The 16,979-nt window shown below is 42.6% G+C and overlaps 1 protein-coding gene across 1 annotated transcript in view; it reads left to right on the top strand.

The window, feature by feature from the left end:
* Nucleotides 1-242: 242 nt before the first annotated feature.
* mtnr1bb (melatonin receptor 1Bb) overlaps nt 243-16,979 on the top strand; it is a gene marked incomplete at its 3' end in the record, with an annotated part of 33,362 nt that continues 16,625 nt past the window's right edge. Inside the window, exon 1 of the mRNA XM_083986310.1 lies at nt 243-459. Within this exon, the coding sequence (XP_083842436.1) occupies nt 252-459 (208 nt within the window). The 5' untranslated portion in view covers nt 243-251. The remainder of the gene's footprint in view (nt 460-16,979) is intronic.

The raw sequence follows: 16,979 nt of genomic DNA, 5'->3' as shown, positions 1-16,979 counted from the left end.
GTGCGAAGATAAAGAAAGAGAACCAAGAGTCCGTGTAAGTTTACATAGCCGAGGTCACACGTGATCGCCTCGTTGTGTCCAGTCATTAACATCGGCTGGAAGTAGCGGACTTGACGTGCGCTCTTGTGGAACTCGGGGAGGCACCAGGTGCGCTCCATGTTTCATTTAGGACTAACCGGTGCCGGCGGTACCTGCGGGACATAAAAAGCTCAGTTGGGACTCGGAAAGCAGCGTCGGGCTGTGGGCCAGTGATGCCGGACACATTCACACTCCTGAAGAACCGGACAGAGCCACGGCTGGGGCAGCTGGAGCGCACACTGGCCTCGGAGGGGAGCGCCCGCCCCGCCTGGGTCATAGCTATCCTGGCCAGCGTGCTGATCTTCACCACGGTGGTGGATGTGCTGGGGAATCTGCTGGTGATCATCTCGGTGTTCAGGAACCGCAAACTGAGGAACTCGGGTAGGAGCTTTCACCTCTTTACTAAGATGTGTCTTTAAAGGACGGTTAACCTGATGATCAGTGATCACATCCAATAATAATGGTTCATTCTGAGGGACAGGTTTTGCCTATACTCTACACCTCATTACCATAAACGTGTTACTATAGATGTTGGCTGTGGTGTGTGAAATCTGCTCTCTGGCTCAATCCAGTTTGTTTTACCCTCCACACACTGACATCGCCCCATTAGTGAACCACTGGCACAAACTAATCAAAAGTACCTCTCTGCATTTTATGTGGCTTTAAAATAAAATAGACATCCAGCTAAACTCACACCACATTATGTGGTTCTACCTTTGGATTAGGGTGTCAACCTACTTCTGTCAGCCGAGCGCAACCTAAACACAAAGGCTGTATAGTTGACAGTGTTAACCCAGAACACTCCAGGTTTATATCTTGACAGGACACATGGCTGATGGCTGGTGCAGGGATTTAACCTGCATTAACCCGTGTATTTCCAGTTAACTGATAGTGTATTCCTCCATGGCAACAGCTTGATTGATACCTGGCTCTATTAAAGGCACCATAACAGCTCGGCGCGCCCCTCTCCCCTCACTGCTGCACTACTCTCTGGTACAGTTCAAAGGTACTTGCTGTGCAAGACCGCTTTAATAAGCACAGGTGAGTCCTTTTAAAAAGCTGACTGTGGCGGTGTTGATGAACCTATTCTGATGTGAATGTGTGAAATTACCCAGGAGGCCACCTGCAGCTAGTGGAGAATAAAGCCAGATCATAAAGCATGGAGGCACTCGTTCACTGAAGCCTTGCTTCAGGTGAAAAGTATACACTGGGGGTTGTAATTCTACTCTTTTGAAAATGAGCCTTTCAAGGATTTCACAGAATCCTGCTGTGTATTTTTTACATGTTATTGGTTTACCATCTAATTTGCTCCCTCTTCATTACTGACACTCATTTTGTTCGGTGAGAAGCATTACACACATAATTCAACAAGAGCAAATAAGTGATTGGAAAGAAAATAAAAACTTGCTTAAAATTAAAAGGCTTGAACCTTGTCAAGATGGAGATCTAATGCAGTAAAATCTGCCACACTGTGCTGACGGGCTATTTTGTGCCTTATCAGGCAACAATTAGGGAAGGAAATATGCATTTATTTGCATTTTCTGTAAATCAGCAACTATTTTTCAGCCAGTAGGATGTAACCAGAAATTTCTCTTCCTTATTATTAGCTGGGTAAGGCGCCCTGAGGGCTAACCAAAACAACTACAGCCTCTCATTTAAGCACATTATGGACCTCCGCTTGTATTTGTTCTCATGGGGAATACTTTTTCTCTTCTTCTAAGTGAACATATTCCTCCAGCCAGATGGACACAGTGATCACTGGAGTGTTTGCAGGCTGTCTTCAGAGAAAGACTCCCACACCCTGCACTCCAGCATGGATTGTTTAGTTTTTTTTTTTAAACTGAAGTTTAGGTAAGGCTGAGCTTATTCATAGCTCTGAATCGCCTTGAACCGAGGTTATGTATCTGTTGAGGTGGGTACAAAGTGGAATTCACTACGTTACTAAGAGGCAGGAAATGAATTTGTAAGTTAAGAGCAATGTGTCAAGTGTGATTCCGTCAAAGTAACCTACAAACCTATAAGCACAGCCACAGTTAAGATAGCTGCATTCAGATGATTTAATGTAATCAAACGGGGGACTTTACACTCCTTAAGTATTTTATCTGACCTGTTCCAGTATAAGGCATTATGTAGTCTTTGGTGGACTCAGTCAATCTATACATCCACCAGGCTCCAGTGAGAACCAAACAACTGTGTCATAACGCAACACAACACTATTCTGTTGAAATCATCATAGTGGAAGAGATCATACTCTGCACTGTGATCACATTTACCCTTTGGCAGAACACGTTTATGTTTTTGCAGAGCCTTGATTCAAGAGTCTCTTGTGCTTTTAAGAGGAAGCGCTTGTGGCATGGATGATGCGAAAGAAAGGGGTGATCGTGTTGATTTTTATTTCTTTTTCTTTTTTTTTAGTGCAGGACAAATACCAAGTACACCTGTCAATCTCTGCATGACATTTCCTCTGTGTAATGAGTTTGCCCTATGGAGACAGACTAAGAGCCCAGCAATAGAATAAAATTGTATTTTTACAGCTTGATTTAAAAAAAAGTCTCACCATAATTTCTCTTCAAGCTATTCTTGGCTGTTATGGGCTGTCATTTCTTTATATATTTATATTTATGATACTTATTTTCAGTTGACGATAGCCTAGGTCTCTAGAAGGAAGGCTGTGAAAACATATAGTGCCACTAACATGGTGCATTTCTGCCTTAAAGCTGATCTCTCTCAAACAGCCCACTCAGCAGTTCAGAAGCCACGCCGAACCCACAGTCATAAACTTGCAGAACGGCTGTTGTAGACCGAAACAACCCACTCAATAGTTTTTCCGCGGGAAAACACCTGACATTTAACAACAGTGTATATAAACAGCCATGGCAGGAGCAGAGGGGGCGTTGAGGGGGGGGGGGGGGGGGGGGGGGGGGGACTGGGGCTTTGGCAATATGCTCAGCCACTACAGCTTTACATTAGGTCCTTGCTGTGGTGGAGGGAACACAGTAAACTGTTGGACCACAGTATTTCATCAGGTGATAGCTTTATGAGTGATGACTAACGCTGCTTATTCATTCTCACCTACCCGAGGTGATATAGGCGCGCACATACAGTACTGCTCATGATGGTACAGGCGTATTATGAAATTGGCACCAGTGCATTTGTCATTCACAGACATCATAACTCTGCGTGCTGGTGTGTAATCAAGCTGCGTTAGAAATATAGATGGAGCGCACTTTACCTCTACTCTCTCACTTTTTCCCTCTTTTGTCTTCTCTGCGTTGAAGTTATAGATCTTTCCTCATCACCTGCTATTGTTTCCCCTCACGCTCATGCACACATGAGCACGCACGTGCGCGCACATCCACGAGCCATTAGAGCCAATTGCCAGGTGGAATTTGTCTTTTTTTTAATATATATATTTTTTGGGCTTTTTCACAAAAAAAGCACAGTCGAGAGAGAGAGACGGGAAATGGGGGGGAATGACATGCAGGAAAGGGCCACTCAATGCGGGATTCGAACCGGGGCCACCTGCAGTGAGGACTGTAGCCTCAATGCATGGGGCGGCTGCTCTACCAACTGAGCTAAATACCAACCCGGAATTTGTCTTTTAAAGAGAAAAGCTTTGATGTAAGCCTGCACAAAAGAACAAAAACACACAGAGCTCACATTCAGGAAAATGCAGTTTACGCTAAGTTTACACATAGAACCGTGGTATTGTGCTTCCTTGTATGAACATGTGTATGAGTATAGGAAAAGTGCTTTGTACAGTTGTGTGGGGCAGAGGTTTTTGTCCCCTGAGATTTGTCTTTGAAGGAGCTTAGGTGTTGCAAACCTCAAAGAGAGTTAGACAGGATCACACATTACAGAGACTCTCTTCAAAGAGACTTTATTTACATCATATACCCCCCCCCCCCTCCTACCACCACCACCTCTGTCTCATTCCCTCTCCAGCTACTTTTCTCTAAAGCTCTCTTCCTCTACAAAAATAATGCTTAAAGTATTCCTTGGTGGAGTTAAAAATGCAGAGTTTAACATCCAGTCCGTGCCTCCGTTCATGGTGCTGAAATGCTGAGAGTCGGTCTCGTTACCTGTCTCTCTCCGTGGTCCTGAAACGCTCCAACTGAAGCCTTTTGCTCAGTCTACGTCCTTGTCTGTGCCTCGTGTTCTTGCGAAACCAGCGACGCGTCATCAATCACAGCCAAAGTACTGCTTCGATTCGTAGTCCACACCTAGTACCATTTCATCAAGAACCCTCCAGAGTCTGACTTGTATATCTGCGAGGCAGACGAGTGTCTTGACTGCGATGGCGGAGAAACTTTGGCAGACAGTGGAAGGTTGTTCCTCTTTGTCCTACAGCTCTTATTGTGACACTAAATTAAAGTTTAGTCATTTTGATGGGAGAAAGTAACTGTGTAGAAAATAAGTACTTTGCTCAAATGTTTATGGAGCTGTAAGGACACGTCGTCCAGGTGAGACCTGGCTGATGTCTGTGGTCAGTCCAAGGTGAGAGCTGCTTTATCTGAGGAAGCCATCCAGTAATTTCCTCCAATGTCTCTATAGTCTTCTGTATAATTCCTTTTTAAAGATAAACTTTGTTAATGCTAAATTAGCTTGTGTTCATAATGCTGTTGTTGTACAGCAGTGTTGCCTGTGTGTATTTGTAGGTCCTTATAGGCACATATCTCTCCATATTCTTACTAAGAAAGATTGAACTCAGTACCTGCTGTATACTGTAGGGAAATAAAGAGAGGCAGTGTGGTTGGTGTACGTTAGAGCGGCGATAACTGTTGACTGCACTTCACAGTCAATCCAGTTGAAATCTCCAAAAAAGCTTAACACTGTTGGTGAAAAGAGGAGCCTGTTGGTGAAGCTTTGAGTTGACATATTTTCTGACAGAACAGTTGTGCAGTTGTGTTGGAGTGTACTCTTGTCACTAGATCCCGGCTGAGCTGGAATGTCAGCAAGAATGCTGCTGCTCCAGCTGCATATTGAGCAGACTGTATTCTCCTGTTCCCCGGTGCATGGCCGGCTTAACCTCCTCCGGGGCCCCCAGGGCAAATATTTGGTATAAGGCTCCTGTTGACCCCCCCGCTATAAAACTGCAGTTTTATGATTCCCACAGGCAACCAGACACCAAACAGTACTCTAAGTGATTAGTTGATTGTTTGATTGTTAACCATTTTAATAATTCATTAAGTCACTATACGAGCAAATACATCTATTTGAGCATCTCAGTGCAAATTTACATTTATGGTGTATTACATTATATTAAGTTTATGATACTAGTTTGACCCGAGTTTTCTTTGTACGTTACTTATTTGACATTCAGAAAAAAATTAAGCATTTTAATCGTAGATTAAAAGTTTATAAACATCAAGATTTTAATATTAGATTTTTATACAGGGTCTGTTTTCAGGACTAGAGCTACACGATGTAGAACCAAGACCAGTCATAGTCAGATGATACTGCATTTCAAAGGTGTTAATTTGTGAATAATTTAATTGTGGATGGAAATTGTGTTGAATATTCATTTTTTCCCTTTATGTGGAGTAGTCACTTTACCAGATTTGTAGCCTGTGGCATTTTGGAGCTGCTTTGCCGCAGTGTTTGGACAAGTTGAATTTCAAGTTCAAACTCTCAAGGTCATGAGTCCAAACTTAGGCTGTGTCTCAAAACAGACACTTAGGAAATCACTGGTGTACTGCAGTACATGGCAGGGTTCTGTGATAAGGTCAAATTAAACACTGCAATTGTGGGACACTGGAAATAATGACGGCAACGATGCATGTGTTATCCTCCTGTGTGTCATGTGACATGGAAATCATGCTGCTGTCAATGTCAACGACATGTTTTTAAATTTGCTGCTGGTCCCTCCTCTTCTCTTTGTGTGTAATTTGTTAGTGTGAATACACTCATGCACTCAAACCAGCCTGTTTGGGTGTGGAGTATGTGAATTGAGTCGCAGCATCAGAGAGAGAGAGGCCTCCTGCCTGTGACTCTGTCCGTGGTGCTGAAACACTCAAACACAGCCTCTCCCCGGAGCTTTCTGTTTCCCCCCATGGTCCTCTGTGACATCTGCTGCTGCTGCTATTAGCACCACTGCTTTAGTTTAGTTAGCTGTTGTCGCATTGTTGAAACATGAAGGAGTGATTAAAATATTAATACAGCAGAAAGAGACCAAGCGAGCATGCATGTGCGTACCTAATCTGCTTTAATTACAGTGCTGAGGAGCTACTCTTGAAAGCACAGGCACTTAAGATGATAATTTAGTTTGTGGGAGCTGAGAAAGCCAGATTTTTATTCATTTAAGATCAAGACTGTTGTTACAAATGGGTTTTGAGTTTACAAAGTAAATAGTGGTTGTGGTTTGGCCTCAGATGTTTGGCAGGGTATCTGCATTTGTGACTGAAGAAATGTGAAAAAAGTGAGACAGTGTTGGAGAGTTGAAGCTGTTTCAGGCATTCAACTTAGCAAGTTCATGTTCAGAAAAAAAAAAGATCTTAAAATATCAAAAGACATCAAATATACTGGGGGAAAAACACATCAAAACAAGGTGTGAAACACAGGGTACAACAAATAATTCATAGTTGGAAGCTGCATTTAAATTCATCATATAAAGCAAATTTGTAATCCAGAGTTCAGGTTTAAAAGTTGTGCATTTACTCATTGTCTACACCAGTGGTTCAAGTGGGTCCAGGGACCCCAGAGGTCTTCGAGGAGGTTCCTGGGGTCGCAGGAAAAAAACGAGTAATTTATTTTTACTATAATTCCACCCAGTGACAGAATGTATGACTATTGATCACGAGTTTCAACAATAGGATAACGTCTAAAAGCAAAAATCTTATCCGAAAGGGGACGCTGTGTCCTTCTGCAGTCCTTCCGTCTCATTTGCGTAGATCTACAGGTCATCTGAAATTCATAGAACCGTGGGGATGTAACCATCGTTTTAGTGAGGTAAAACCCCACTAACCCTGATTCAGCTCTATATGTTTAAAATGGATTTAAATATTCTGCTCCCCGCTTTGAAAACACTTTCTTTTTTCCCTTTACTTCCACTATGACCCAGTAGGCATCCTCAGATGTTTGACTCTTTCTGGTTTCTACTATAATTTATGCTCTTGACCAAGGTTTTTTTCTCCCTCTTTTTTTCTTGCCATGGGGGCACTCGGGTGTTTGATTTTAATTCATTAAAATCAAAACAGGAGATCAGCCAGCTGAACAGGTTGTCAGATCAATCAGACTTTTTTAATCCTGAGGAGCTCTCTCAGCTTTCTCATGCATGGCAGGCTCATACCATCCGCCCAAACGACCGTATTGGAACCTTTTTATGTGCGTAACAGAGGAGACGGAGAAAAGGAGGCAGAGAGAAGGAGAGATCACAGAGCAGACGGAATGGAAATAGAAGAGTGTTAAGCTGTAGCTCAAAAAGAAAAGGGGAAGAGATTAGACACAGGGGCTCTGTTGCTAGTTTGATTTGAATTAATCCATTTATTTGATATTGAATCATTTGGAATTGCGCATGAAAATTGCATTTGACATCCCATTATACATCCCATTGTGACAAATATTGGCCACTCAGTCTGGTTTCATCATGTAGTTTCACGTAGAATCCATAGGGGAGCTGAGTTGCCACTGATCTATAATGCATGGGAGGAGAGTGTCTGCGGGGCTTTGGGGGATTTTCTGTATGTGCCGAGGCTTTGCCATATAATTCTTTCATCATCTGGTTTTACTGTTTTTTGTCTTACTCAGTGAGTATTTAGGCAGAAGTGAAGGTTGGACATGACTGCTGGGGATGTTTTCAGCAGCTTTAAGTGCTCTGAGAGTCTGCCTCTGCCCGGGCTGTGCCCAGACACTGTCCTGTATCTTTTTGGGTGAAGCATGACTTCTGTAATTCCCTTGAACACAGACAGCTGGATAAAGCAAACAGTAGGAGCTCAGACCAGCCAGACGGAGGGGAGCAAAGAAGAAGGGGACGGGTTGGAAGCAGTTCAAAAACAGAGAAACGGCAAGGACACAGGCCATAAAATAGAGAAAGACAGTCCAACATTTAGATAATAGAGGGAAAGGACTGAAATCCCTCGCTATGAGGAGTAGGAGAGTGATGCTGTTTTATAAAGGGAAGAGGCGCAGCCGAGACAATGTAAGAACTACTGTCATGTGTCATCAGAATCACCCAGTTGTTATCAGTACTTTAGTGCTGAGACGGGGGATGATTCAGTCGCACAAGTTTGCACATATGCGTGCACGCACACAGCAACTGACAGAACAATTTTCTTTAATCTCAATAACCATGAACATGATAGATTGACCCACTTAATCTGCAAAGCAAGTGATTGGTAATTTCAATCCTTTATTCCTTATCAAATCCTGTAATTCCTCCTGTATCTCCCCCGTATCCATAATACATGCATTGTGATAATTTGAAGTGCATTATGTAACAGTTTCTCAAAACCCTCAGGCAGCATTGGGTGAAGAGGTGGAAGAAGCGAGGGATTTGCTGCAAGAGAAGGAGGAGAAAGACACTGAAAGAAGAGGAGGGGGGAGGTGAAATGGAGAAGACGTGAGAAATCAAGGCCAATCTAGGATGAGAAAATGAGAATAGGATAAGGGAGGGAGAGAGGGAGTGAGGGAGGGAGGGAGAGAGAGAGAGATATAGAGGTGTCGCGAGGATGCGCAGAAGTGTTTCTCATGCAAACGACTCCGCAAACAAAACAGGCAAACAGAATGTTTGTTTCGGAGCAGACGCAGCGAGAGACGCGAAGCACCAGGATGGAGGCTGCTTCCCTAAGCTACTGCTGGATGCAACTCTACAGAGTATACAAAAAAGGGGAATGTACACACTAGATAGATGGAGAGGGCCAGAAGCGAGGGTAAAAAATGTATGCAAAGTGCTGATTTTAAATGCGTCTGGGAAGTTATTTTATATTAAATTTCCACAGGAAGTTTGTGTTCAGACCACAGCTTCACTGTGATGGGATTAGTCTGTTTCTCTTTGGGAGAAACTGACAACCATCACAGCACGACTGATGTTGTATCATAAAGCCAAAGAAAATCATAACAAAATACTTCATTTTTAGAGGACTTTTATTTTTTTTTTTTTAATTTTGTAATAAGAGCTTTGCTTCAAAGAAAATTAAAAAGATGAAGAGTGTTTTCGTTTCTTGTGGTAAACCCCCAAGTCATGTTAGAGACAGTAAAGTAGTTTATCTCATTAGAGGTGGGCATGTAATGGGTCTCTTCCAAAGGAGAAACCGTTAATTAAAGACGTATGTGTAAAGGGAACATCTGTTTCTGACAGATTTCAAACACTGAAATGAATACTTAATCAAATCTTATTGATTTTGACTCATGCATAGTCTAGTCTTGAAGATCCTCGAGGCTGCCGCAGTCAACGCTGAAAATTGTTTCCTACATAAATTTATATTTTTCTCACTTGAGAGTTGATTTAAACTTTTTCTTTACACCGTTCATGTTTGTGCAGGTGAACGGGTTCAGAAGCCAGAGTGACTGACACCATGACAGCTGGTGCTCTGATACTCTAGTCCATTACAGCAAGTGAGGATATGAAATGTATTTGGAGAAGGCTCAACAGACATATTCATCTCGCTAACAATCCCACCGGGACTGAGGTCAAATTAGCAGAGGAGATATTTCTGAGTAAACACAGACAGGAAACACAATAAACCAAAGTCACTTCTCCCTCCTCAGGGGCATGTCCTTTCCTTTGGTTTCTATTCATCTGTCTCATAACTCCCATTCAGAGCATGTTTGCAGCCTGGGTATAACTTGGCAGTAGGGACAGAGCAGACAGTTTGAGTGCTCAAATGCTGTGCATCCAAAATGCCAAGTTTTTCTGATCAAACACAGAACGCCCAGAGAAATTAAAGCCCTTCAAAGGCTGCAGTCGGTCAACTGGGTGTAATTCTGTAAGTTATGACGTGGAAAGACAAGGCAAACATTTTACATAATGCGAGCCGATGGTGCCTAAAAACCTGTTCTTGTTGGTTTCATAATCAATAATGTCAATAGTAATTCCTGCTTTTGTGCAGTGCAGCTTTAAACTAGACTTTTATTTCCCCAATGTTCACTGTTATAATGATGAGCTAAGACAGCTTTCTGATTTAATCATCTGCTTTGCTTTACAGTTCAGTGTGCACTTCAAAGGTCAATCTCCCAGGACTAACCAGACTTAATGTCTGCCTGCTGCACTAGAGTAGAAAAGCAAGTAAGCAGCGCAACCACAGGCTCCTATATAAATTTACCAAATCACACATATAGTGTGACATATTACTACGGTACATGAGGGTGACCTCTTGTCCCCAGAATGAACATGTACTGTGCCTTCATCTCCGACTTCCTGGCCCCACGATGAACTACTATAAATACCCTGTGAGTTTAGGAGACGGGCTGAGGTGTATCTGCTGTTAAACCTCACAGTGTGATAGGCTCGGCTGCATCGGCCTCCAGACAGAGCACAACAGCATTTTTAATGTGAAGGAATAGAGGTGGGGGGTTGGATGGAGGGGGGGGGCAGACAAGGCCCTGACGTTGTGCATTCTAAATGTGGGGGTACAGCGGGTTGGGCTCGCCCGAGGCAGAGTGTCCACAAAGTGCATTTTGAATGTGAATCATCCTGACCTGGGTTTATCTCAAGCACTCGAACAAAAGCTCCCAGACAGACGACAACTTCACTGGAAAACATGCTTCGTCTCTCCTTCACGTTACTTACTGTACTGTGGAGGGAAAAAAAAAAAAACATCCTCTGGTTTGAGAGGCAGCTTGAGCTGGATTAACAGGTCCTGCAGAAGATAAACACTCAGCAGCAACATTTTCATTTCCCATGTCTGTGAAAATCTGACCAGTAACTTCTCTTACTTAGGAAACAGGCAGACGGTTTCTGGTCCTGCACAAACCCTCTGGAGAAAACTAAAAGCCATCTAGAGTCTGGGAAAGTCCCTGTGGTCTCATGTCGGTAAATTAACAACACTAAACCTTACACTATAATATTCTCTTCATTCTCACAAGGGGGGGATTTCATTATCGTAAGAATAATGTCAACATTACTTTCCTGGATTAAACATCCTTTCACATTACAAAGAGCTGCACCCACAAGGCCCGCTCGTCCAGTGAGAGAGCTCCTCAGACGCTGCCACACAGGCTGTTCCTTCTAAGAATAACAGCATTATAAAAAACACACTGTAGATACAAAATCCATACAACACAGATAACTCCTCTCATCGCTGCAGCGGGTTTTACAAGCTGACCACCCTCCCCCCCATTCAAAGGGTAATTGTTTGTAAGCTGTTGAATGCACTTTGTTGAAGAATGAGATTGAACATTTCACCCAGCCCACCTCAGGGTGGAGGAGGTCTTGTGATTCCTCCGAAGAGAGAAGAAAAAAAAAACACACACAAAAAAAAACACATGCAGCTGAGACAAGGTGCAGCTCACGGGTGTGTTACTCTCTTTGAAAAACAGTCAGAGCTGCTTCCAGGCACACACGCAAACTATATGTGGCACCCCTGCATGTTTGGGAGACGGGAAGTGTAATTAGAGCCGATAGAAAAACAAATTTGACCTTGAAAATCTGGCTCTAAAAACACATGCACAAACCTGAGCTTTTTTTCGGTTCTGTTTTTGTTTTTGGTGCCATGTTGATTCTCATGTGCTCACACCTGAGGTCAGCCTAGGAAACCGGTGCCAGAGCAGCATCACTAATGTGCATTAAAGATACAGTTAGAAAGACACCACAATGGACTGGGAAAAAAAGGACATAAACCATTCATGGTGTCTATTAAAAATTTGATGTTGGAAGAAGCTGGAGCAGAGAGGAAAAGAAATGAAGACGTGATTAACAGATTACTTCAACATTTATTTTACTTTCAATAACGCTCGGTAGAAAACATAACACCTTTCAGACCACAGGGATCAAACATCCGTCAGGTCCGCTACATTAACGCTGTGATTGAGTGGGATGTTTCAGATCAAAAGTTGAACCTTTAATCTTTTCCACCTTGTTTCCATGTATTAGTCAAGCTGGTGACATATTTATAAAGTCCACAGTCACTGGCAGCCTGAGGCATAACTGAACGAAACAGCTATTATGGTGCCACAGCAACGGCAGCTCCACACAGACCAAGAAGGAGCAAAAAAGAGGAATTTTGCTTCTTCAACTATTTTGCCAGCCACATACTTCAGGTAATATATTCAGCTTCAACATTATTCTTCTCAGAGATTTATTCAGCTATATAATCAATATTTTTACATGGATGTGAAAGAGGTTGCTGGCAGTGTGGGGAATAGTCAACCCTGTCTCGTAGAAATGATGCCTCCATACATCTGCGCCGCGACAGCAAATATATTTTTCGAAGAGACTCACTGTTGGGGATTATGTTCAGAGGCAACGCATTTCTTGAATGAATGAAGCTCCATATATCAACAGCAGTGGAGTTGCCAGGAGGTGGTTGGGGTGCGGGCACACGAAACAGTCACACCAAGGACGTTCGGAGTCCCATCTGTGGTTATGTTCAGGCAACAACAGCACTTTGGTTACGGTCAGAGACAGATTGTGGTTCTGGGGACGTTTGTACATTTTTTTATTAAATGTATTGTTTTAAATAAGAGCATAATCTTTTCCCTAACCATAACCAGGGGCTGTGAGTGTCTAAACACTGTAATGATGCTGTTGTCACTGCAAGGCATTGTACTGTAAGACCTAATATACAGGGCTGACATATAGAGACAAACAACCTCACACACTCACATTCACACCTACAGGCAATTTACAATCGCATATCAAGCTAGTGTGCATGTGCATGTTGGACTGTGAGGGAACCTGGAGAGAACCCACACAAACTCCATCCAGGAAGGCCCCAGGCTGGGGATCAAACCCAGAACTTTTGTGCTGTGAAGCGACAGTGGAAACCACCGTAAAACTGTGTCACCACGGTGGTTGTTTGAAAAAGAGAATATACTGTATATACAATCCATTCACAATCCTGCAAAAATGCTGCCGCTGTTGCATTGTAGTTTTATTAAAAATGTATTTTCTAGGAATATTGACAATATTCAGGTGACAGAAACACTGATGGAAAGAGAAGATAAATATAACAAAGATAGGCTTCAAATGTAGTTTTAAATATTTTTTAATCAGAAAAAAAATAAGTATAATGAGATGTGTATTTTAGTAAACATTATTGGAGTAAGTGTCATTTAGTTTTTATGTGGCTAGCTTTTTAATGAGTGGGGTGGGTAAATCAAACTGTCCATATGGAGTCTCCATCAAAAAGCCTGGATGGTTCCTGTCCATAAAACTTAGCAATGCACTTTTTATGTGAGTTAGCAGCTGTTTCCGAGTTTAGCTCTTTTTATCTAGTGACACCAATGAATGGCAGCAGAAGAACAACAGGTGGGGTTCTGTCTGTTCCCAACTCACCAGAGAGCACTTCTGATTTGATGTAGCTTGAGTCTCAGAGTCTGAGTCTGCAGCTAAAGAAACACAGCTCACAGAAGCAGTGGATGAAGGAGGCCAGTGATGGTGCTGCAGCCCGCGGCTGGACCGTAGCTAGCCAATCTGGTGACCAGCATGCCAGGCCAGCAGCAGCAGCAGCAGCATCACCTTAAGCCAACCTGATGAAGTCTGAACTGTTGGGAACCACCAAGCTGAGCTGACTGGCATTATTTGCACTGCAGTTGTTCACTGTTGCCAACTTTAGCTACAATAAAACACTATATGCTGCTGTGAGTTCCACCATGACGTGTTATTCTTCCTTGGACTGTGTTGCTGACACCAGCACAGACAGGAAAGTGCCAACATGCGTGTCAACAGGAGGTTTGAAACTTTCCTTAAAGATAAACTGAAAAAATAACCCAGTGCCAAGTTGAAGAGGAGCTTCAGTAGGCAGATACGATAAAGAGCTCAGACCAGCAGCCATCACCTTCATCAGGCTGCAGATGTCGGCTCCTCTGGGTTTGCAGCTCAGAATGTCCAGGACAACCCATAGCTCACCGAGACACGGTGGGACAGGTCCCTGAGCTCGAGCACACCTGTCTTCTCCGATACGAGCAGGGCTGAGGTACTTATAGTTTTTAACTACACCGATGATGGCATGTGTTGACCTGCCATCATCAGTGTCAGACATTCAAACCCCTTTAAAGACAAAGCTCTCAGTGATTCCCTGATTTATTGCTACAGTCGTGTGTTCCCAGAGCTGAGAACAAACTGTCTTCAGCGTTAGCTGTAGCCTACTTAGTGTTTAGTGTTAATTACAGAGTGATCCTGTGCTAACATGCAAAGCTTACACTGTAATATCAGCATGTTTTAGGCTGGATTTAGCGTTTAGTTTCAACCTGCTATCACGGCTGTAGACTCTTGAGCTGTAGATATTTGTGCGGCAAAGCAGCTGGATCATGAACATGATCCTTTATTTACTTGCCAAAGTAGCCCACTACATAATGGTACTGGAGGATACCTGTAGAGGGCACTACTGGATTTGGATAAAATAGATAATACAACTGAGTCCCAAATCACTAACTTCTCCCTATATTGTCCTCTATATGATGGTTTTCCATCTTGCAGTGCTGTCTGAATGTATAGTGAGAGTTATTATACTGTACCCTACATAGTAGACTCACTGTGTCCTACAATGCATCATGAAAAAGTTATGTTCATTGGTCATTAGCCAGGTGAAATATACCGTTATGCATTGCTCTTGCAAAAAAAAAAAAAAAAAAAAAGGCTTCTCCATTTTCAACTGTCTGGTTACTGTGGTGCCAATAAAGCCCCTCTGTGACATTAGCAAATACGTTTGATGGGAAACACTGCCAATATTTTGAAAAGCTGGTCCTGAGTAGTTGGTGTAGTAGGGTACAGTCTCAGGTGTGACAACTGCTGTCCCAAAACACAGAAGTGAAGAGTTATTGAATGTGAATGCAAATATACTGTCACTCCGTATATAGGCTATGTCAATACAGAATATGATTAACTTTTTTTTTTTTTACAATAATTTGAATATACGCTTTTAAAGGGACAACGAGGAGTTTCTATTCGGTTATAAAAAAGTCTCACGTTAATGTGGATGAATCTCCGCTACCCACACTTGTTAATGGGCCCATTTTCGATAAATATATCGTTCTGTCTCTATCGTTATTTTGTTATTATTAGTGGTGGCGGAGATGCTGGTCGAGCCGACCAGCGTTTTTTACTTTCGGTTTCGCAACGAGTCATGAGAATAACGCAGCTGAATCGCCGTTTATGGTCGGAACTACGACGGTATGTGAACCTCTTTGAACCTCTGACTTTAATTATTGATGAATGAAAACATGAGTCCGTCTTGCGCCGGTCAAAAGAATTTTACGGTGCGCGCGGAGGCTCATAAATGTAGTGTGAAAACGCTTCGCTTTTCCAAAACTCCTCGTTGTCCCTTTAAGTTGTCCTGGTTTTTGCCACAATTAAATATCAGATCAGATCAGATCAGATGAACTTTATTGTCCCCAGAAGAGGAAATTCGTCTTAGGCAATTATATTTTCAGTGCTCGTGTTCATCATGTTTTTTTCTTGCTCATTACTCTAAAAAAAAAAAACAGACACATAAACAATGCCCCACGCATCCAAAAACAGTGTCAATCAGTGTTGCTGCTGTTAGCCTGTGAGTCATAAACAAGTGTATGACGCTGTCAGTATGCTAACGGTTAGCTGTCATGCCGAAGAGACAGCTCCAGGAGACGAGGAGAGTTCTTCATTACGGTGTTGGGTCGGGCTCGGCAGGAGTGCTAAGGCCTGAAATATTGTCTCCCACTCTGATTGGGGTCAATATGAAAACACCCTTGGTCTGCAGCTCTTTGATGTTATCTCACAGTCCTCCATCACTTAGTGGGGAGATGTTAGAGAGGGCTCAAGATAAACTCAAGCTGCTGGCCTGAGCATGTCAGCCCACATGACTTATGTGCTGGATAAACTTTAACTTTCCAAGTCCTTGAAACTTCTGATGTTTCTTTGGTGATTGCCCTGATCAATACCACACTTTTAACTTCACTGTAGCTGCTATAACTGTTTGATTTCACAGATGTGTTCTGATTATCCCAAGATCTTGAGAGCTCTTCTCTCTCTCTCTCCCTCCCTTTAATAATGTTCATATTCACTTCAAGATTACACACTTGCGAGCAGTTGCCACCACAGATCAATGGCTACATCAGTGCTGACTGTGAACATTCAGCCAGTATCTTGCACTTAGAGGGAGGGATGACTATTTAAAAAAGAAATATGCATATGGATTTGTCTTATGAAATCTCCCCCCTATGCATCACCTAAAAGCAATGGAGGAGAGAGGATTTTTTACTGTGGAGTTTTGCATCACTACGGTACTAAAAATGTCATTTCAAAAAATTCAATATCTCTTGTTCTGTTGTTCAAACACTTCAAAACACTTCTCACAGACAGTTTCTTTAGTAAAAATGTAGCTCCAGTGTAAAACAGCTCACACAGGACAGTGATGTGTAAGTGAGACACATTAATGTTTGTTTTTGTTGTAGTTTCTTTTTGTGTGCAACTTGGGTAAACTAACTCCTTACAGTACAGACACATCTTTTTTTCACAAGTGGCCCAATGTGTGTAATAAACTTTTTGTGTGTTTCCAAAGTGTGCAGAGTGACAGAAAGGCACATTGTTCAGCTTTTTATTATTATTTCCATTATTCAGATTCACTGCATTCACTACGTGCCACCTCCACTAGTGAGCCCCCAGTGTCACCTCTCCCTCCTCTGGCACTTTGTGTGTGTGTGTGTGTTTATCAGCTCCAGCTCTCTTACATAAGATGCTGCACTCAAGCGAATTTCTCCCAATCGTGTCGTCTTTGACAAATCGTGAGAAATCATTTGGCAGGACTTGGGTTTTGAGAGATTCTCAC

This window comes from Trachurus trachurus, assembly GCF_905171665.1.
Source record: "Trachurus trachurus genome assembly, chromosome: 14".
NCBI lineage: Eukaryota > Metazoa > Chordata > Actinopteri > Carangiformes > Carangidae > Trachurus > Trachurus trachurus.
This window is presented reverse-complemented; position numbering and strand designations above follow the sequence as displayed.